At 39.4% G+C, this 22,246-nt stretch overlaps 1 protein-coding gene across 1 annotated transcript in view; it reads right to left on the reverse strand.

Moving 5' to 3' along the window:
* Positions 1–2,265: 2,265 nt before the first annotated feature.
* LOC126162807 (acyl-CoA Delta-9 desaturase-like) overlaps positions 2,266–22,246 on the reverse strand; it is a 70,074-nt gene continuing 50,093 nt past the window's right edge. The window contains exons 2-6 of the mRNA XM_049919547.1: positions 12,250–12,488; positions 12,003–12,133; positions 11,677–11,882; positions 10,831–11,016; positions 2,266–3,793 (exon numbers count right to left, since the gene is read on the reverse strand). Of these exons, the coding sequence (XP_049775504.1) occupies positions 3,280–3,793; positions 10,831–11,016; positions 11,677–11,882; positions 12,003–12,133; positions 12,250–12,475 (1,263 nt within the window). The 5' untranslated portion in view covers positions 12,476–12,488 and the 3' untranslated portion in view covers positions 2,266–3,279. The remainder of the gene's footprint in view (positions 3,794–10,830; positions 11,017–11,676; positions 11,883–12,002; positions 12,134–12,249; positions 12,489–22,246) is intronic.

Consider the following 22,246-nt stretch of genomic DNA (forward strand, 5'->3'; position numbering starts at 1 on the left):
ATGTGAACTGTCTGCAAGAATGCCAAGAACCTCACTACATTTTCACCAATAACATCTATAGTACCTGCAGGTAGAATTCTGATCTCAGAGCATACCACTTCAACGTGCCTACAGATTCTTACAATATGCATAGTCCACCATGTTCTACTTCAGCAAAAATGTTTTTGATCAGTCTGTATATGATTAGGAATTCTCTTTACTTATTTCTGGCATTGAACTGTAAATCAACATGCAATGTAATAGGTTGATGTGGAGCAGGATAAAAAAAAAAAAAAAAAATATTTTGTAATCTCATGACATTTCATGGCAGCCGTGTTGCAATTAGGCAAGAAACCAGATATGAGCATTTTGGCTGGCACACTCAAACACCTAGAGTTTGACATCCACATACATCACAGATTTTGACTCTTTAATAAAGGGAGTGCAGCGTTGCTGCCAAACGCCCATATTACAACTTCTATGAAAGCTAAGACCACACTGCAGAATTAATGGTGATTTAAAATACAGACTGGCAATAGCAAGAAAAACTTATACTAGTATGATAAATATTATTCTCATCAGATATTAATGTGCCATTAAGTCTTTTCTTGTGGTATTTGTCCAGGGTACTGTTATATGGAACTAATATCTGGATAATAAACTCTATAGACAAGAAGAGAATAAATAGGAGCTTTTGAAAAGCAGTGCTACAGAAGAATGATAAAGAACAGATGAGAATATTGCAAACAAGTTGGTAAAGCAGTGCTGAACTGAACTGGGAAGAAAAACTTTTGGCACAACTGAAAGAAGGATAAGTTCTTTTAATGGGACATGCCCCAAAGCACCAAGGAAAAATTAATGGTCAGAGGCCAAAGCTAGTCTACAGTGAACAGGCTGGACTGTAGCAATTATTAAGATATCGAGGGACTTGCACAGCAAACTAGTCTCCAGCCGAAGATCACAACTGGAATACCTCTGTATATTATCATAGATTTTGTTAAAATCAAACAATACTCTTGACTAGTTGCTGGCAGCTTGAGCCAGACTTTTTGTTGTGCCTATCTGCAACTCAGCATTTTGTAAAATGTGTATTTTAAAACAATATTATCTGGATTTAGAAATTACCAGAGACTGTGTAGACAGGAATTTCTCGCCAGATGTACCCTGAAGAAAAGAGAAACACTTCAATTAAAAATGTCAAATAATATCACATTGCATTTCTCTCCTCAACAGCCTGCTTATGTAAGCATGCCCACTGATAGTTGTAAATCTGGACCCCCTGCTCTGCTTTACTTTTGAAACTCCTCAGAAATTTCCTAGCAGCTAAGAACCTTGTTAAGGTTTTTACTTCTAGAACTTGAGAATTTGTTGCTACTACTATTGTTATTCATTAATCTGGTTATGGGTCCCATTTCCAGATCTATGAAAGAACAAAATGTTTGGATTTTATGAACAATCTATCAGCCAACACCCTCATTTAATCAACAAATGTACACGCTAGGCACATTGTTTCATGGAATCACAGTGACAGTCTTTTAATGTAATTCTTTTTTTGTGTTTTCCAGTCTCGTGTCATAAAAATGTTAATGTAAAAGATTGTCACAAATATCTATTTGAAAGAGAAGAGAAATGGGGACTAATATACGAAAGAGAGATCAGAAAATTTGACTTTAGTAGATGATTCCACACACTTTAATGCACTGCGTAATAACTTGTCAAGTTAAAAAGAAAGTACCCAGTCATGGCACATTGCAGAGTGTCTGTAGGCAGGTGGCATTTTTGATCCACTTCTAGTTAAATCTAGCATACCTACAGCAGTACTTACAGTACACTATGAAAAAGTTCTTTTTAATCTTAAAACTCTGTTTAAAAATTAACAACTGTAGCCTTCAGTTTCATCAATCACAGAGCAGAAATATTTACATTTTGAGTGCCTCACCCAGCTTGTTCAGTTGTAGTTGACTGATTGCTGCATAACCTATTCAAGTGCATGTACAGAAGATTTGTATTTTGTTTCTTAGAATTTTGCTATCCACTTTTCTTTCTTTTGAGCACATCATCTGAGAATGACTTGCTAAGAATTCTACATAAGCTATGATACCATTTGTGAGACCTGAGGCTGAATATACAATAAAAGAATTTTCTAAATAAAAAGGAGCCAACTACTAAATGATTTCGTCCATTTAAAACTGCATAACTTGGTGCTGAAATTGACATCCTCATAAGTTTTGTTTGGTATTTCAATGCATCTTCTTTAAGGACATCTTTAAATAAAAATTTTCTGCATTCTTCAATTTCACATTTATTTTATAAAAATACCACAGCTTTAGAGTAATGTGATTCAATGCGAAGTGCACGTAACACACTTATAAATTAACACAGAAACCACTTAGTGGAAGATGTAACAGGAAGAAAGACAGGAGAGAAACATAACACAAATGTCTTCCAAGTGCAGGTAGGGCCACAACACAAACATTTTTGTTGTTCAAGTTTAAAAGTGCAAAATAACAATTGGCAGGCACAGATTTATGCTGTGTGTGCCACTGTATCAGATACACAATGGTTGCACCCCACTGTGTTCTTGGAATGCAACAATTATGAATTACTACATACATTCAATGTATGAGAATTACATAATCAAGAATTGTACATACACAGTAACAAAACAAAAATACCTTTAGTGAAATACAAAGTTCAATTAAATAAGAATTTCTCTGCCATCTACAAATGTTAATCTTATTACTTTTAAAATGGCTAAATCAAATTTCTTAAATAATCTGAACAATAATTTCTTGCAAAAGCAACTTGCATAACATCAAATTTTTGTTCACACTTTCCTTGAAAAATAAGGAGTCCACATGAATGGAAGAGTGGAATTTTTTTTGTCACTCCAAGACAGATCATTAAGAGTTTTTATATTTATTTCAAACAATTCCCATTTGTACAACACAAAACATAATAAGCTGTATGCCGAATGGGGAATTCTCAACAAGTTCAACAATACTGTCACTGGTATTTTGTCATTTTCCCTCCATCCAGAAACAGTTAAAACATTTAAAATATTTCTGCCACTTCTGACAACACAGCCATGAGAGGTTTGGGTAAGATTTTCTCCTACTCACATTCAACTAGTACTTGTGCCATACATAATGAAAAATTTATTCCAAAATCAAACAAAAACTAAGCTGCATCTAATAAGTCTACTATAAGGGCTGCTCACAGGTATCAACTCTTGAATTTTCCAAACAGTACACAAGATGAGCATTCCTGCAGTCTTTCATTTCACACACCCTGGAATATTTAGCAGCATTTTTCCTTCACACCATCAGTTGTTTCTGTTACTGTTGCAGCAGCTGCCTCATCGACCTCGTCATCCTTCTCCTCCTCCTCTGGAACAGCTTCTCCATCCAGCAAAGCTGATGTCACAGTGGTCTCTGCTGTTAAGGACGGCTCAGCAGATTCCTGAACACCAGTTATCAATTCTGTGTCCTCCGCCGGGATGTCGCGATCTCCCCAGCCCCACACACCACCCTCATGGCTGTGTCCATGACCATGATTTTGTTCCGCAGCACTGCTGTGCGTGCCGTCACCCGTTCTCTGAGCTCGCCTCTTCACCATCTCCAGTGGAACAGTCTTGAGGTCATACGCCCAGCCGATGCGGGCCATAAAGTCTATGAAGGCTGTCGTAAAATTCGTCGAGTAAGTACCCAACTCAGCTGTCTTGTAGTCCCACGGGAATACGTGATGGTAATTGTGCCAGCCCTCTCCCAGAGCAAGAACTGCTACACTTAAGTTCTCAGCAGGGTTGATGAACCTGTGAAAGACAAAGCCAAGTATGAATTATCTTACTGAGATAATGCAATGGAAAGTTACTTACACAAAAAATAACATTGTAACAGCAGAGGCAGAGGGGTAGCAAAATACTGTACCTGAGAGATAAAGAGGCAAAACTTCAATCTGTGCAGTGAGGGATATGCACCCTTTCAAAACTGCTCAAACCGGCCTTGAGATGGAACATGACTGCCATTCTCCTTCCACAAGTAAAGCAGTGTGGGGGGTATTAAAAATATGATCTTCAGTCAAATATGTGTAAATAGCATCTGCATCCTTTTATCTCTCTAGCATGGATATGGGTCATTCCACACCAAGTGGTCTAAAACTGAAAAAAGTTCCCACCATCATGGTCTCCAATTTTCGTCAAATTTTAACTGTAGCTTTAGTCAAGTGTTGAAGTAAGTTTCCCAAGATTTCAGGCCTTTAGCTGCAATAGCTGCTGATCTAGACCCCCTTGTCTGAAGTGTACTTAGTCCGTGTGCATGCAACATAAAAAAAATGTCATATTTGGAGTCTAATAAAATCGAAACTAATTCATAAGAATGGTTAGTAAGATGCGACCCTGTACAGTTTTTTTTGCTGATTCCAACGAAATTATGTATAACATTACTCATGCAAACCCCGGTCAAATAACTCGACTCAAAGTATACTTCAAAATTTGTCGTGACACAACGCGACAAATTTTGACCAATATTAAGACTGCAATGATTTCCTTGCAGTTGAAGATATGGACTTGAACTTTTGGCCAAGCTTCATGCTTGTGCTAGACATAATGCAGCCGGATTTGCAATGATCCAGGCCATATGGTCGCCCTGCAGTATCTCTTCAAATTAGGCAGTGTCAGCACAAACGGTAAAATTTACCAAAGTTTCAAGCCAATTACTAAAAAATAGTTGGCCTGAATCTGCTTGTGAATAGTATCACCTAAAAGAGAAACTCTTGCTCTACAAGACTGACATTTGTTTTTTTTGCAACGCGACCATTAAGTACTCATTAACTCACATCAAAGTTGTTATATTTTGTATGCGCGATGCACTAATTTTTCTTCATTTCTAGGAATTTGAATCTTAATAGTCGCTTAGAATTACTGATATAATTGGATATTTCATTCGTGTTTTATTCAGTGATTGGCCAGTGAGAGATGTCAGAAGTTAATGAAGAAGAAGAATCGTTGGCCCCCTGTTCAATTGGAAAAGATGCTGCTGCATCAAAGTGCCATGTTATCTTCTATGCTAAGAAGACTGGATTCAAAGCGTTTAGTGATTTCACAGAATGTGACCAGAAATTGCTTGTTTCGCGTTCAGAAGCCAAACTTGACGAAAATTCCATCATTTGCTTCCACCATGAAGCCCTCTTCCTACATGAATATCAAGCGATGCAAAAGAAATGTTGCAATCCATTCAAGAAGAGGAATCACAATGTAAAAGCTGGACTTAGACTGCTTGATAATGAAACAGCTGCCAAACTTTGCCTGTTAAAGAAAAAAGAAGTGATTGATATAAAACCTGGTCAGAAGCTTTGCCCTCGCTGCATGTCGGCACTGAACCAAAAGCTAGAAGATTCATCATCACTATCAACCCAATCTGAACAAGATTTCACAACGGATGAAACTGAACCAGCCATCAACAAAAGTTTATCATTTATTGGTGCTTCACCATTGAAAAGAAGACAACTAAGTAAAAGAGATAAGCAAAGCTATGCAAAAAGAAAGATCTTGGATGCACAAAGTTTAATTGGGAATCAAATTGCTGCTGCTGTAGGAATCAATTACGATGAACAGCCAAGTTCAAGTAAAAGTCGCCCATGCAATAATTGTGCAGATCTTGATAATCTTATAGAAGAGTTGAAAGAAAAATGTAAAGTGTCAAATCGTAGGACAAAAGTTCAAATATTGACCTTGGTTCCAAGAAGCTGGACAATTAAAGATACGACAACAGCATTTAATGTATCAGAAAGAATGGTAAAGCAAGCGAGAAAACTGAAGAATGAGCAAGGTGTTCTAGCTTTTCCAGCAAATCGGCAAGGAAGGAAGCTTTCAGATGAAGTTGTCCAGAAAGTACATGACTTTTTTCAAGATGACGAATTCAGCAGACTTTGTCCAGGGAAGAAAGACTGTGTGCCTGTGAGAATTTCAGGAACAAAGGTGTACAAGCAAAAGCGGTTGTTGCTTTGCAATTTGAAGGAAATGTACGTGTCTTATCAGAAGCAAAATGGACCAGAAATTGGCTTCTCAAAGTTTTGCGAGCTTAGACCAAAATGGTGTGTTACAGTTGGCTCTGCTGGAATGCACTCAGTTTGTGTCTGTACAATACACCAAAATGTCAAGCTTATGCTCACTGGTGCATCAATCAATGAAGACTACAAGGAAATTCTTAGCAAAGCTGTTTGCAGCTTGGAAAACAAGGATTGTATGCTTCATCGTTGTGAAAACTGCCCTGGTCCAGAAGGTGTAGAAGCAGTTATTGCAACATATTTTGAAGATAATGACCCTGAAGAACTGATTGAGTACAAACAATGGATTCATACCGACAGGGATACTTTAGAAACAAAGCAGCTTTCAACAGAAGAGTATGTTGAAGATATTGCAGCAAAAATTTGGAACCTGTCTTGTCATCACTACATTGCCAAGCATCAAAGCCAGCACCTGAAAGCTCTCAAAACTGATTTGAAAGAAGGCGAATTCATAATACTAATGGATTTTGCTGAAAACTATTCATTTATTGTTCAAGATGCAGTGCAAGGCTTTCACTGGGAAAACAGTCAAGCAACAGTTCATCCATTTGTAGTCTACTACTGTGAAAACGAAGAGGTGCAATGTGTGAATCTTTGTGTTATTAGTGACTGCCTTCGACACGATACGATTACTGTCCATGTTTACATTGGAAAAGTAATCAATTACCTGAAGATGCAATTTTCCAAAATAAGCCACATCCACTACTTCAGTGATGGTTCAGCTGCACAATATAAGAATTTCAAGAATTTTCTCAACTTATGCTATCACAAAGAAGATTTTGAAATAACAGCAGAATGGAATTTCTTTGGAACAAGCCATGGAAAGTCGCCTTGTGATGGCATTGGAGGCACAACAAAACGGTTGGCAGCAAGAGCAAGTTTGCAACGTCCATATGAAAACCAGATTCTAACACCCAAAGATCTTTTCAACTTCTGCAATGATAATATCAATGGAATCAAATTCTTTTTCATCAGCAAAGAGGAAGTTGAAGAAGAAAAAGCTTCTCAAGAAGAAAGATTCCTGCAAGGGCACACTCTAGCTGGCACAAGAGAAAACCACCATTTTTTGCCCATTGATATGACGACAATTAAGGTCAGTAGAGTTTCTAATGATGCGACATCTTTTTTGGCCAAAATTAGTGCTGCTGAAGTAGTAGTTCAAGTCATGGATCTTCAGCCTGGGCAGTATGTTGCTTGCATTTATGAAAAGAAATGGTGGATTGGAAACATCGTTGAAATCTCAGTCGAACAGAAAGATGCTTTCATAAGCTTTATGCATCCTCATGGTCCTGCAAGTTCATTTTATTGGCCCTTAAGACGTGATACTTGCTGGATTCCAGAACAACTTATCATTGGTGTTATTCCAGCTCCATCAGTGACATCATCTGGTCGGCAATACAGTTTTCCTGAAAGCATTCTCTTGCAAATCAACGATGCTTCCAGAATGATGAAGTAACTGAGGAAGACAGGCTTGGGAACCTGCATAAAGAAACCCACAATCAGGCTTGGGATCCTGTGGTAAAGACACCCTGTAATCAGGCTTGGGAACCTGCAGTAAAGATACCCACCCGTGGCTGTTACTGCATGGCTATCGGGCGTGGCCCCTATGGCGATGGGGATGCTGGTTTTATTGTGATAACCAGTAATGGCTCAGCCATCATGGACCAACGCAGGGCACTGCGCACACAAAATATAAGATACTTTGACCTGAGTAAATAAGCACTTAATGGAAGCGTTGCAAAAGAAAAATATATCCATCTTGTAGAGCAAGAGTTTCTCTTTCAGATGATACTATTCACAATTAAATCCAGGCTGACTATTTTGTAGTAATGGGCTTTGAACTTTGGTAAATAAAGCCATTTGCGCTGACACTGCCAAATTTGAAGAGATTTTGCAAGGCGACTATAAAGCCTGGGTAGTTGGAAATCCAGCTGTATTATGTCCAGCACAAAGATAAGACTTGGTAAAAAGTTCAAGTCCATATCTTTATCTGCAAGGAAATTATTGCAGTCTGAATATTGGTCAAAATTTGTCGCATTAAGTCACGACAGAATTAGGGGTACACTTTGAGTCGACTTGTTTGACCGGATTTTGCATCAGTAATCTTATAATTAATTTCGTTTGAATCAGCACAAAAAACTGTACAGGGTCTCATCTTACTAACCATTCTTATGAATTGGTTTCAATTTTATGAGACCCCAAAAATGGCATTTTGTCTGATGTCGCGCGCATGCGAACTTACTACCCTTCAGACAAGGGGGTGTAGATCAGCAAGTATTGCAGCTAGAGGCTTGAAATCTTGAGAAACTTAATTTAGCACTTGACTAGTGCTACAGATAAAATTTGAAGAAAATTGGAGACATGATGGTGGGAAGGTTTAGACCACTTGGCATGGAATGACCCATATATTAGCTGAGGTATGACTGTGGCAACCTATCACATTAAAAAACAACAGCAGAAGTTCCCAAGCAATACAGAAGATTTGGGAAAGTTACAGGCCCACATGCAACAGGAACCATAATTTTCTTTACACCCCCCCGCCTCAAAAGTGTTCCACGTGTCAAGTAAATTAGATGAGTGAGCAACACTTATTTACTATGTAAGACTGTGGCCTGATGGAAAATGAAGTAAGTGTTTGCAATATAGAGAACTATGAAAGATTAATTCATTTCTGTAAGATTGTGGGGTGGGGGTAGGAATGTAATGTATGTAAGCAGTGAGATGAGGGGATTACTCCATGCACAGTTGAAAATAGTTCAGAAATGTTTTCCATAGCTGCATGCAAACTAAGTTGCAGGGAGGGAAATCTTTGATATTTGGGCTTTATTCATCAACTAGCTGACAGTTTTTTAAGGAAGTGCTTCTAGGTGAAGCCAAAAATGTATTCTCTTATATAGTTAAGAGTGGGTAATCTCTGTATTGATATACACAAAGATAGTTGTCACACAGTAAGTTTATATGATCTGACCAATACCAACAATCTCCAACTAGGTGTAAAAGCCCAATCAGGTGTCAGATCTCAGTCACATTGGTAGCTCATGCAATTACTAATACAACTCAAAGTAGGTGAACAGAGCAAGTAATAAGTGCTGTGATCTCAGATCATTATGGATAAGTAGTTCAAACAACAGGAATCGATGTTTGTTTGACAAAATAGTGTTAGAATTTGAGTAGACTGCTGACCTTACTGAAGGGAGAAACACTAATTGCATAACAGAGGAGTGATGGGACGGAGTACTTTAGCTCTGTGTGTTAAGCTGCTGCTTGAATAACAGCTACACAACCGTATCCAGAAATCTAAATATGGGAAATACTAAGAGATGCATCATATCCAACATTATAAAATCAATATACGATGACAAGAGAGCCTCTAGTATAATAGTAATTTAAATTAAGTACAATTTTCACTGAAATAAAATTTTGGGTTCCAAAACATTTCTACGACTATGCATCACATAAATGAGTATAGGGCCGGTTCTGACATAAAACCCAGCAGGAATATAAATTTAAAGAAAGATAAGGAGAAACAGATCCAAATTATATGAGCAATATTTTCAATCAACTTATGTTGAAGGAATGGAAAAACTTCTACTACAATGCAAGAAATAGGGATGATTATTATCTACATAGGACGAGGTTCAAGTTGAGCGAAACCCCCCCAGCTGACAACTGTCAGAGACATTTTATAAAACAAATTATGACAAAATGTATTGACAAAGGCGTCTGTTTTCAGATACTTTAAGATTTAGTCTCTTAATTTCTATTTAACCTAGAAGCATACCAGCAGAGAGGATCTCCTTCAAACAAGAAATTAAGACATCTTTTTACACATAAATCAGGAAATAAACATACAATATCCACTCGCACGCACACACACACACACACACACACACACACACACACACACACACATATCCATCCGCATATACACAGACACAAGCAGACATATTTAAAGACAAAGAGTTTGGGCAGAGATGTCTCTGCCCAAACTCTTTGTCTTTAACTATGTCTGCTTGTGTCTGTATATGTGTGGATGGACATGTGTGTGTGCGCGCGCGAGTGTATACCCGTCCTTTTTCCCCCTAAGGTAAGTCTTTCCGCTCCCGGGACTGGAATGACTCCTTACCCTCTCCCTTAAAACCCACATCCTTTCGTCTTTCCCTCTCCTTCCCTCTTTCCTGATGAGGCAACAGTTTGTTGCGAAAGCTTGAATTTTGTGTGTATGTTTGTGTTCGTTTGTGTGTCTGTCGACCTGCCAGCACTTTCATTTGGTAAGTCACATCATCTTTGTTTATATATATATATATATATATATATATATATATATATATGCTGCTGCTGCTGCTGCTGCTGCTGGCAATTTCTTTGATCCAGGTGCTTGGAAAGACATGGTGTTACAAAGTGATACTGTCGACTGTAAGATAGTGTAGATTACCGAGTGCATGGGGTAAACTTCACTTTGGTATAGGAATCATGAAAATGTGATGTGGGAATTTCACATGGACATCAGTATTGTTAATCACATTTTATCTCATTCAGTTCGTGTCAAGGAAATCTTGGATGTGTGTTGGATACTTATCAGAGAGTGACTGCATTTAGTTTTGATTAAATTAGATATATCTGCACATGTTATGTTTCAAGTGTAAATACAACTGAAATTGTGTACATCCTGCTGACATCTGTGCTATGGAAACTGTTCACAGACGACTAAATAAAAAAAAGAACCAAGTTCCACCATCATGAATATTCGATTTCCAAATTATTTGAATAATACTTTACACTTACTTGTCGTATGGTTTGTTCCCCCACATGTGAGCTGCACTGTTCACAAGCCACGATATGTTGAGAGTGAGAGTGTATCTAAACATTGTTGCCACAAACCATGCATTTTTCCACGTCTCACCCCAGCAATAGACTGGGATGCAAGTTGGTATGAGAAAGCACAGAACAGGCATCAGGATCAAATAATACCTGCAAACCAAAAGGTTTTGTGTAAATAACGGTGAAGATACTGCTGTATTACTCTATTATTAGTCAATTTCTGAAGAGACAACAGAAGTGATGAATTATTAGCGTACAATAAAAACCAGAATTGGATTGCAAATTTAAAACAATCTCTGTTTTAATTTCACGTTTTCCTTGAAATCTGCTGCTTCTACAGAATTAGAACCATCACAACTCATCTATCGATTAGATCAGTAAAATTATGCCAGATGGCAACACACAGTTTCCCAGGATGATTATACAGTACATTACACACAAATAAAAAATTAAAGCAAGTATGGTGTTTCTTTAAATGATGCATATTGAAATGTGCATAAACTGGCAAATGAACCAGCTTTGTTAACTTTGAAACGGAAGTGGACAGGGCATGTAGCCAGGAAAGTACATGGGCCACAGTTTAAGTTATTTGCAGGGTTTTGAGAGGATGGGAGATGAGCAGATGACATGAGAAAATATGTAAAAGCAACGTGGATGTATGTACCATAGACAAGTGGGGAGCATATTACAAAGTCTAATGGAACACTACTGATCAGTCTGTCACCAAAAGTATGACTTCAAAGGGGAGGGGGAGTGGTGGTGCCAGTATCACACTAGCTGACAATAATTATTTTCAACATTAATACTCACTTCTTTTGAAACTGAACAACAGAATCTCTTTCCAGATCACTCAGATCTATCTGCTTTCCCTTGAGCATCACGTCTGGATGCTTCCGTACCATGAGCCAACCTACATGTGAGAAGAAGAAACCCCGGGTTGCGTTGTGGGGATCAGCATTTGTGTCTGTGAATTTGTGATGCACTCTATGATCACGAGCCCACTCAAAGATGTGGTTCTGAAACAATGCCAGATTAGAAATAAATATGCTGTAGTAATGTCGAAAATTTGTGAATGCACAGCCAGTTCAAAACATACTCTTAAAACTTTCGGAAGGAGATAAAAAATAAAACTGTACCTGGAAAGCTAGTGTGTTAAAGACCATCAGCAAGACTCTAAGGGGCCAACGTGCTTGGTAGGAACGGTGGGACCAAAGTCTATGCGCACCAGCAGTGATACCCAAGCCCGATACTTGGTACATTAAGATCGCTACAAAAGAAAAAGTATATATTTACAGTACAGTAAAGAACAGTAATGACACATATTTAACATTCACACAAATTTTTCAATTAACGATTGCTATCAAACATTTAGAAGATGCTTACCGAAAATGCTGGTCAGAATTTTCGCGGAGCTGAACATCAGGTAAGCACCATACAATGCCGCAAAATGCAAATAAGCAAAAAGGAGGACATTCCGCCAAACAATCTGTCTCTTGTACTCAGGTGCAGGCTTTTTCTCTTCCCCTTCGTTCAGATCCATCTGCTTTGATTCCAGAATCGAATTACCATACGGAACGCCCGTCGGCGTAGATGTGATGTTTGGGGCCATTTTCAATGACGTTCTGCAACAAAGAATACGATTTTTCATTTTACAATAAGCCGTCTGTATTAACAGATGCCTTTCTATAACTTACTTATTAACGATAAAAAAGTTTTCTGCAGAAAGCGTTCAACAGCGAAATCAGACATCATTCGGATACATGTCTAATTTACTAAATGGGAAGTTATGAAGTGCCCGACGCTTGCCGTCGTTGCTAATGAATTTAGATATGGGACACAGTTAAAATTTCACATAAGAGCATTTACGACATTGTTTAATTGTGCAAAATCTCTGGAGCACTGTGACACTCATTTGTTTCACTGCGTGATAAACAATGCACCGCAACAGTGAATTTTAACTCGTTTCTTATAACATTGCTATCGTGTTTACTAACTGTAGCAGCAGTCACAATGACGCCACGCATGTCAGAGCACACGCGATCAACGCGTAATCGCGTCGTCAGTTGTTTCCGTCTGACGTATTCTGAAAGACCGGCCGCTAACCTCGACCCAGCTGGCGCCAATCACGAACTTGAAAACAGCTGAGAGCGAGGCCAACTGGGCAGGCAAGCCCGTGCCGATGACGCAGCCGCTGTCTGCCGAGATCGAATACAGTGGCCTTGCGCGGCATTGACCAATTACTGTTCCGACGGTGGCGCCTCACGGCAGCCGTCTTCGCAACTGTAATCAGCAGTTTAAGAGATGCTGGAAATTCCGCTGCTGACACTTCATTCCAGTAGCCAGTCATTATTTTGAGATTGCGGTTTCGAATAAAAATATTTTATTGTTATCTGGGAAAAGCTAGATCATCAACAAAAAGCTTCGTCGTTGGTGATTAGATTTACTTTACGCTCCAACAGATCCACAATGAGGAGATCCTCCAAGATGTAGAACACTTTAGAAAAACGAGAATACACAATAATATTTACAAAGAAAAAAATGCCAGAGCCAGAGCCCAAGCGAAGTGGATCCTCATGGATGTTGGGAATAAGTAAAAAGTATTTTACACATTTTCATTTAAAAAGTGATAACTCCACACAAAACTATAAACACGTTGAGGTGCATATGATAATATTTAGGTTATTGTAGTCACAATTATGTTGTTAATGTGCACTAATGTAGTCCCAAGTCCAAAAACTAGTTAGATACAGCTCACGACGTTAGCTACCGTGTGCAAGCTTTTTCATCCCTGGATAACTACTCTTACCAACATCCATTTGGACCTGCTTACGGTATTCATCCGTTGGTCTCCCTCTACATTATTTACCCCCACACTTACGTCCATTACTACACCGACAATTCCTTCATGGCTCTGGATGTGTCCTGTCAACCTTCTTGTATCAAGTTTCGCAATAAATTTCCTATTTCCCCCAATTCGATTCAGCAACTCATTAGTTACTGTATTTACCCAACCAATCCTCATTATTCTTCTGTAGCACTGTATTTCAAAAATTTCTTTTCTATTCTAGTGTGAACTACTCACTTTTCACTTCCATACACACAAGATCAGTGGTTTCCAACATGGTGGTATTACCCCCAGAGGGATAAAATGTAATTTTCTGTCGCGTAAAAACAAAAGAGTTCAAATGTATTTCAGTTAAGAAACTAAATTATCTTTAACAGATCATTACTATTGCCGCCCGGTGTGGCCGTGCGGTTCTAGGCGCTTCAGTCTGGAACCGTGTGGCCGCTACTGTCGCAGATTCGCATCCTGCCTCGGGCATATATGTGTGTGATGTTCTTAGGTTAGTTAGGTTTAAGTAGTTCTAAGTTCTAGGGGACTGATGACCACAGATGTTGAGTCCCATAGTGCTCAGAGCCATTTGAACCATTTTTTCATAACTGTTATCATGATTTAACCGCCACGTTAGCCAAGAGCGCTAATGCGCTGCTTCCTAGATTCGAGTAAGCGCGCCGGCCCGGATCGAATCCGCCCGGCGGATTAACGACGCGGGCCGGTGTGCCAGCCATCCTAGATGTGGCTTTTAGGCGGTTTTCCACATCCCACTACCTAAATACCAGGCTGGTACATTCCGCCTCGGCTACACGACTCGCAGACATCTCAATACGTTCACACTATTCCATGGATTACTCTAGACGCACACAGCTGGGGTACACTAATTCCTTCCCGGAGGGGGGGAGCGAGCGGGAACGGGGTGGCGGCAGGAAGGGCATCCGGCCACCCCTTAACATTAACGTTGTCAAATCCGTAACTAACCACGCCGAACCTGCGAAACCGCGGGATAAAGGTGCAAACAAAAGAAAGAAAGAAAGAAGAAGATTACAATTACAATTATCATCATTTCGTTAAGAAAATAATACTGATTATAAAAGGCACCAATAATTACATTTTTCTTTCAATACTACCATTACTGTGGCAGGGTTAATGTTTGTGTAACAAATGTGGGATCATCATCCTCACACAGTACATCCCTACACACATACTTTGTACCACATATCTTTAATGTAAAACTGAGCATCACGTATACTTAAATATCTCATGGAAATGCTTTCTCTAAGTGGTACATGGTCTCCACAAGTGATCAGATATTGCCTCATTATTCATTTTGCAAAAATAGACGAACTACCAGACAGCACAACACAACAGTAACTATGTAATGGGTACTACACTGCTGCATGGCCTACACATTATTACTATTACTATTAGTATTATGATCAATCGATTTACAGGCACTAGGCGTAATTATTGCTCAAACATTATAATTTATGATAATTTTAAATGTGGTGCAGGATATGAATGAAATAAATATCGGGAGAGAAGTATTTTGTTACGACTGTCTATCCAAAGTACGGATAGCTTAATTTTTTCAGGAGTTTTAAGTAGCACTCGTGTTTCACTGATAATTGCGTCATCATTCTCTAAAAAGGATTGCTAGGAATAAAACGGTACCAATTTTGTCACTAACTCATTAGTTCGTGCTTTATTAAGAAATTTACAATAAACAATTTCTTTCGTCATTTTGAAAATGGATGTCTTCGAAGAAAATTGTTTTTCATTGTGGCGATTAAGTGTATGGGGGGGGGGGGGGTAACGAACTCAGTAAGGTTGGAAACCAATTCGCTACACAAATACTCTCAGAAAAGATTTCCTAAGAGAAATTTGTTACCAATGTTAAATTTCTTTTTCAGAAGCATGTTGCATTCTCTCTTCTAAGGCCATAATCAGTTATTTTACTGCTCGAACAGATAAAAAACCAGTCATATATATATATATATATGTTGACAAAGTACTTAAAAGTATTTGTTAAGCACTTATTATTATAAGCTTTCAGTTGCTGTAACTTCGCTCTACAAGTGTAATTAAGTTATCTACCTACTTCATAATCACTATTACTGTGGAACCGCTGGGCAGTTAGAAAATTTTACTATTAACAGATTCAAAAGTGGGCGGTAGGTGAAGAAGGTTGACCCCTGGATTAGTTACTGCGTCTAGTCTCGGCTAAAACGACGGAAAAAATTGATTGTGCCGGGAGAGCTACTCTTCTCCATAAGTTTCCTGAAGAGCTGTTTCCGATTTTATGTACAGTATACGACAGTAACTAATAATATTAGACTCGCCTGACTTTCGCACACTTTCCCTTTGATAAGTTTTGCATTGTACAAAAGACAAGATAGGACCTATTAAACTTCTTAAAAGTTAAATAAGCACAAATATTTTACGTTAGTAAATATTTTAAATCCTTTTGCTCTTCGTGAGCCTAACACCAGATTGCCGCGAAGGATATGTCAATGGAATTTTTAATTCGCACGAATCACACATGTAGACACACAAGATAATGCAAACCGGAAGAAGAGAAGGTTGTGCTACTGGCGGGTGACCTTTGAAATGTAAAGGTGCTGTACTGGAAATGAAAACCGTCGGCAGAATTGGCGTAGGGACTACGGCGGGGCACAAAGTAACCGCACCCTTGCATCACGCGAGGGTCATGTGACGCAGGGCAGTGCCTACGTGCTGTGCCGTTGGGCGCCCACGCTGCGGATCCGAAGGCTACAAATGCGCATGCGCGGAATCAGCAGCACGCCGCTCTCGCGTGACGTGGAAAGGGCCAGAGGACCGTCCGTTAACTACTAGTGCTGCTGAAGTACTGCAGACTTTGTGTATCCCCATCGTACTTGACTTTTTAACTGTAATTTTTATGGTAACTTGCAAGGGTGTTGAGTGTCAAGTATTGTCATTCATATACACTTTCACATATAGCGTATATACGCCATTTGTTAGTGACTTTATCATACTGAATGACGACGACCCAACGCCTTAAATTCTTTTAGTTTCTGTACTTCCTCTGCTTCCAATAAAATCGTCCTGTGTGTACCGATGGGCCGCGATACACAATACTAAAAACACTCAATATTTTCGGCTATGATGAAGTGGTCTTCCTCAAGGAGTAGAATTCAGATTCGTCCAAAGCTATTATCCAAATTATGGAAATATAAATGAAATTGACCAAACAAAGATGCGAGCGATCCGCGTCTCCCCCCCCCCCCTGTCCAATTTATTCTTGTTATATGAGGTTAGAAGTTGAAGAGATCACTTCCCCCCCATAGCTTTTTTCACTTACTCTTCTTTCAAAGCACAGCCTTGTCTCTGCAACCACACATTCCTCTCTTCGGCAGACTTCCATCCCCAAGTATAAAACATCTCATCTCACTTATATTTTCCTTTAAAGACTATGTTCTCGGTCGTCTTCCCGCTTTGTTCAACGATCTTGCTACGAAAATGAAAATGTTTTGTAAAAGAATACCGCGTCAGAGTGGCCACTGATTTTTGGTTTGTTTTGGCCTTAAACTTTCAATAGTTCTCCATTCTCTCCTGTTTCTTGCAGAACCATCTTATTCTTTTTCCTGTCAGTCTAATTATTTCTTTAAATTCTGCTTCAGAAGTAAGCTTCAAGGCGAGCTTTGTCCTGCTTTGCAGACGGCCAGGTTTCGCATCCGCATGTCAGGTCACTTCATGTAAAAGTCTCCACAAGTCTTTGTCAGTAGATAAGGTTACGTGCTTGTTCAGCATAAGGTTTTTATTTTGCCAGACACTCTTGGGCATTGCTACTCTTCTCTCAATTTCCCTACGACATCTATTATTAGATTTTAGTTTTCGTTATTATTTTTGAGATAGAATGTCTACCGTCTTAGAATTGTGGAAAGTATAACACCCAGATTGCTTGTTATCAATGTCGTACAGCGATCCGCGTCTCTCTCTCTCTCTCTCTCTCTCTCTTTCTCTCTCTCCTCCTCCTCCTCCTCTCTTCCCCCCCCCCCTCCCAACACCCAATTTATTCTTGTTTTACGGGGATAGAAGTCGAAGAGCGGGTTGCCTTGAATTCACATGCAGCCTTTTCTTTCATGGCAATGGGGAAAACAATACAGATTTGTCAACTAAGAAGTTTACTGTACGAGGCAATTTATATATTTATATAATTAACAAAAATTAAGTTTATAACTCTAACCAGTATCAGTTTTCTTATCATCAGACGTTTGTCATCCATTTATTTAATAGAGGCTCTTCCAGATTTCAAGCGTTCCTCCTATATGTTTTATTCATGACGGATACCCATCTTCCAATAATTAATATTCTCTGACTTTTCTAAACTCTGGCGACTATCACGAAACTTCCTTGATCAATCACTCACTCGGTACACTACACCTTTTTCATCATTATTACAATCACTATCACCCTTTTCACTCTTTACTCACAATCGCGCTTTTCACTCCAGTCTACTTTCCGATTTGTTTTCCTGGCTCTCCAACTAATTCCAAACATGGATATCTATATCACTCACTCAAGAACGTCTGGTTCTTTGGCTATTTCCGCAGAAGCATTTAATTTCATGTTTTACTGTGATTGGTCATGCAAAGTCGCATATTCCTTCCTACTGCAATCCAAAAAGTAAAAATTTGGCTGATAATTTTCTTATTCACGGAAACAAACAAGGAAGCAACGAAACGCACGCCAGCGTCGGGACTATCAGACTGGTTCAGAATAAAGGTAATCTGCCGTACCACGCTAAGGAAACCACTATAAAGGAGGTACGTGGTCGGTTGGCTCTGAGCACTATGGGACTTAACATCTTAGGTCATCAGTCCCCTAGAACTTAGAACTACTTAAACTTAACTAACCTAAAAACATCACACAACACCCAGCCATCACGAGGCAGAGAAAATCCCTAACCCCGACGGGAATCGAACCCGGGAACCCGGGCGTGGGAAGCGAGAACGCTACCGCACGACCACGAGATGCGGGCTGGTACGTGGTTCTGCGGCTAATTCGGTGAATGTTTCGCTACAGATCGATAGGTGCAGCGTTCAGTCCTCAATCCGAGGATTTTTTTTTTTTTTGTCACTCTGGGAATGATTTGTGCATGAGAATGCAAAACTGTTCCGTGGTTTAGAGTACACGTTATACTGTACGACAGTCTACAACAGATCAAGTACATTCTCATGTAAGACGAATGCAACGGCGTAACACCTTCAATGGTACAATGCCTAGTAAAGCAGTGTGGTGGTCAAACCAATCTTCGGGTTGAGGACAGCTTCACTTACTGAAAAAATGGAGATTGGGGAACTGACATTAAAGTCGGAAACCATACGGACATTTGCTGAAATTGATGTATAGCGAAAAATTTAAATTTGTATGACTGAATTGTCCAGCCTCTCAACCAGTACGCTGCTTCGAGGCTGAGGACTACAAACCTAACCTAATCTGCTTGGTCTGTAAAGAATGCGAGAGACTGTCAAGCAGATCATAAATACTGCACATATGTTGTTGTTGTTGTTGTTGTGGTCTTCAGTCCTGAGACTGGTTTGATGCAGCTCTCCATGCTACTATATCCTGTGCAAACTTCAACATCTCCCAGTACCTACTGCAGCCTACATCCTTCTGAATCTGCTTAGTGTATTCATCTCTTGGTCTCCCTCTATGATTTTTGCCCTCCACGCTGCCCTCCAATGCTAAATTGGTGATCCCTTGATGCCTCAGAACATGTCCTACCAACCGATCCCTTCTTCTAGTCAAGTTGTGCCACAAGCTCCTCTTCTCCCCAATTCTATTCAATACCTCCTCATTAGTTATGTGATCTACCCATCTAATCTTCAGCATTCTTCTGTAGCACCACATTTCGAAAGCTTCTATTCTCTTCTTGTCTAAACTATTTATCGTCCACGTTTCACTTCCGTACATGGCTACACTCCATACAAATACTTTCAGAAACGACTTCCTGACACTTAAATCAATACTCGATGTTAACAAATTTCTCTTCTTCAGAAACGCTTTCCTTCCCATTGCCAGTCTACATTTTATATCCTCTCTACTTCGACCATCATCAGTTATTTTGCTCCCCAAATAGCAAAACTCCTTTACTACTTTAAGTGTCTCATTTCCTAATCTAACTCCCTCAGCATCACCCGACTTAATTCGACTACATTCCATTATCCTAGTTTTGCTTTTGTTGATGTTCATCTTATACCCTCCTTTCAAGACACTGTCCATTCCGTTCAACTGCTCTTCCAAGTCCTTTGCTGTCTGACAGAATTACAATGACATCGGCGAACCTCAAAGTTTTTATTTCTTCTCCATGGATTTTAATTCCTACTCCAAACTTTTCTTTTGTTTCCTTTATTGCTTGCTCAATATACAGATTGAATAACATCGGGGATAGGCTACAATCCTGTCTCACTCCCTTCCGAACCACTGCTTCCCTTTCATGCCCCTCAACTCATAACTGCCATCTGGTTTCTGTACAAATTGTAAATAGCCTTTCGCTCCCTGTATTTTACCCCTGCCACCTTCAGAATTTGAAAGAGAGTATTCCAGTCAACATTGTCAAAAGCTTTCTCTAAGTCTACAAATGCTAGAATCGTAGGTTTGCCTTTCCTTAATCTTTCTTCTAAGATAAGTCGTAGGGTCAGTATTGCCTCACGTCTTCCAACATTTCTACGGAATCCAAACTGATCTTCCCCGAGGTCGGCTTCTACCAGTTTTTCCATTCGTCTGTAAAGAATTCGCGTTAGTATTTTGCAGCTGTGACTTATTAAACTGATAGTTCGGTAATTTTCACATCTGTCAACACCTGCTTTCTTTGGGATTGGAATAATTATGTTCTTCTTGAAGTCTGAGGGTATTTCGCGTGTCTCATACATCTTGCTCACCAGATGGTAGAGTTTTGTCAGGACTGGCTCTCCCAAGGCTGTCAGTAGTTCTAATGGAATGTTGTCTACTCCGGGGGCCTTGTTTCGACTCAGGTTTTTCAGTGCTCTGTCAAACTCTTCACGCAGTATCGTATCTCCCATTTCATCTTCATCTACATCCTCTTCCATTTCCATAATATTGTCCTCAAGAACTGGGTTTCCATCTGAGCTCTTGATATTCATGCAAGTCGTTCTCTTTTCTCCAAAGGTCTCTAATTTTCCTATACGCAGTATCTATCTTACCCCTAGTGAGATAAGCCTCTACATCCTTACATTTGTCCTCTAGCCATCCCTGCTTAGCCATTTTGCACTTCCTGTCGATCTCATTTTTGAGACGTTTGTATTCTTTTTTGCCTGCTTCATTTATTGCATTTTTATATTTTCTCCTTTCATCAATTAAATTCAATATATCTTCTGTTACCCAGGGATTTCTACTAGCCCTCGTCTTTTTACCTACTTGTTCCTCTGCTGCCTTCACTACTTTATCCCTCAAAGCTACCCATTCTTCTTCTACTGTATTTCTTTCCCCCATTCCTGTCAACTGTTCCCTTATGCTGTCCCTGAAACTCTGCCCATAGACGCACAATATTTCCACCTAGCGCAATATGATTTCGATGTTTTTGATGCTCTCATATTCTTGTGCAACCTCTGAATCTCACACACATACGTTCAATATTACTGCGCACCCGGGAAATACTGGCAATTAATTCAGCGTCTAGGCGCCGTTTTAAATGTGATTCGCGCAGGGCAGGATGGGTGATTTTGGTGCGTGGATAAGCAGGTTTTTTTTCCATGGTTTAAGACACCAATGGCATATTCATAAAATCGCTGCAGACAGTGAGCACCACCCTTCACTGTGCACTGCATTGTGGTTCGAGGAATGCATACGTAGGGTGACCAGACGTCCGGATTAATCCGGACATGTCCTTTTTAGCTCTTTGTCCGCGGTCCGGGCGGATTTTTACAGTGTCCGGCTTTTTCGCAAAGTTGAGCGTAATACAGTTAAATTTACAGTTCGTCTCGTTGTATTGCTCTTTTCTTAACGTATCAATAATTGTTAAGGAATGTATGTATGTTATGTCTATAAATAATAAACTCATTTATTAAAATTGAACGTATGTTTTAATGGGGAATAGTGCAGATGAAGGATACCACCCGTCAATCAGGAGTGGAGTTTAGGCAGCCGTCTTTGATAAATCTTAAAACTACGCGTAAATATAAAAACATTTGATGCCACACTGTCACCACAATCAATGTTTTTAATTTAAAATAAAAAATAATATTGCTCTGGGAATCACCACGCGACCACCAGTCACAATTAACTACTAGTTTTACCGGTAATTCCCGGCAGTTACGTGACTTGTCCAAAGCTGACGGGTGGTATCCTAATCTGCAGTTGACCCGTTTGATGTGTCCTCTTTTTTCTTCGTTTGTCCTCCTTTTTGAAGCTGTTTGTCCTCCTTTTTAAACAATTGCATCTGGTTTGATTAGATTAGATTAGTTTTTCGTTCCATAGATACGTGGTGAGGAGATCCTCGTGGATGTGGAACATGTCACCCTTTTTTTTCTTTTTTAAAAA

The sequence above is a fragment of the Schistocerca cancellata genome, chromosome 2 (assembly GCF_023864275.1).
Source record: "Schistocerca cancellata isolate TAMUIC-IGC-003103 chromosome 2, iqSchCanc2.1, whole genome shotgun sequence".
NCBI lineage: Eukaryota > Metazoa > Arthropoda > Insecta > Orthoptera > Acrididae > Schistocerca > Schistocerca cancellata.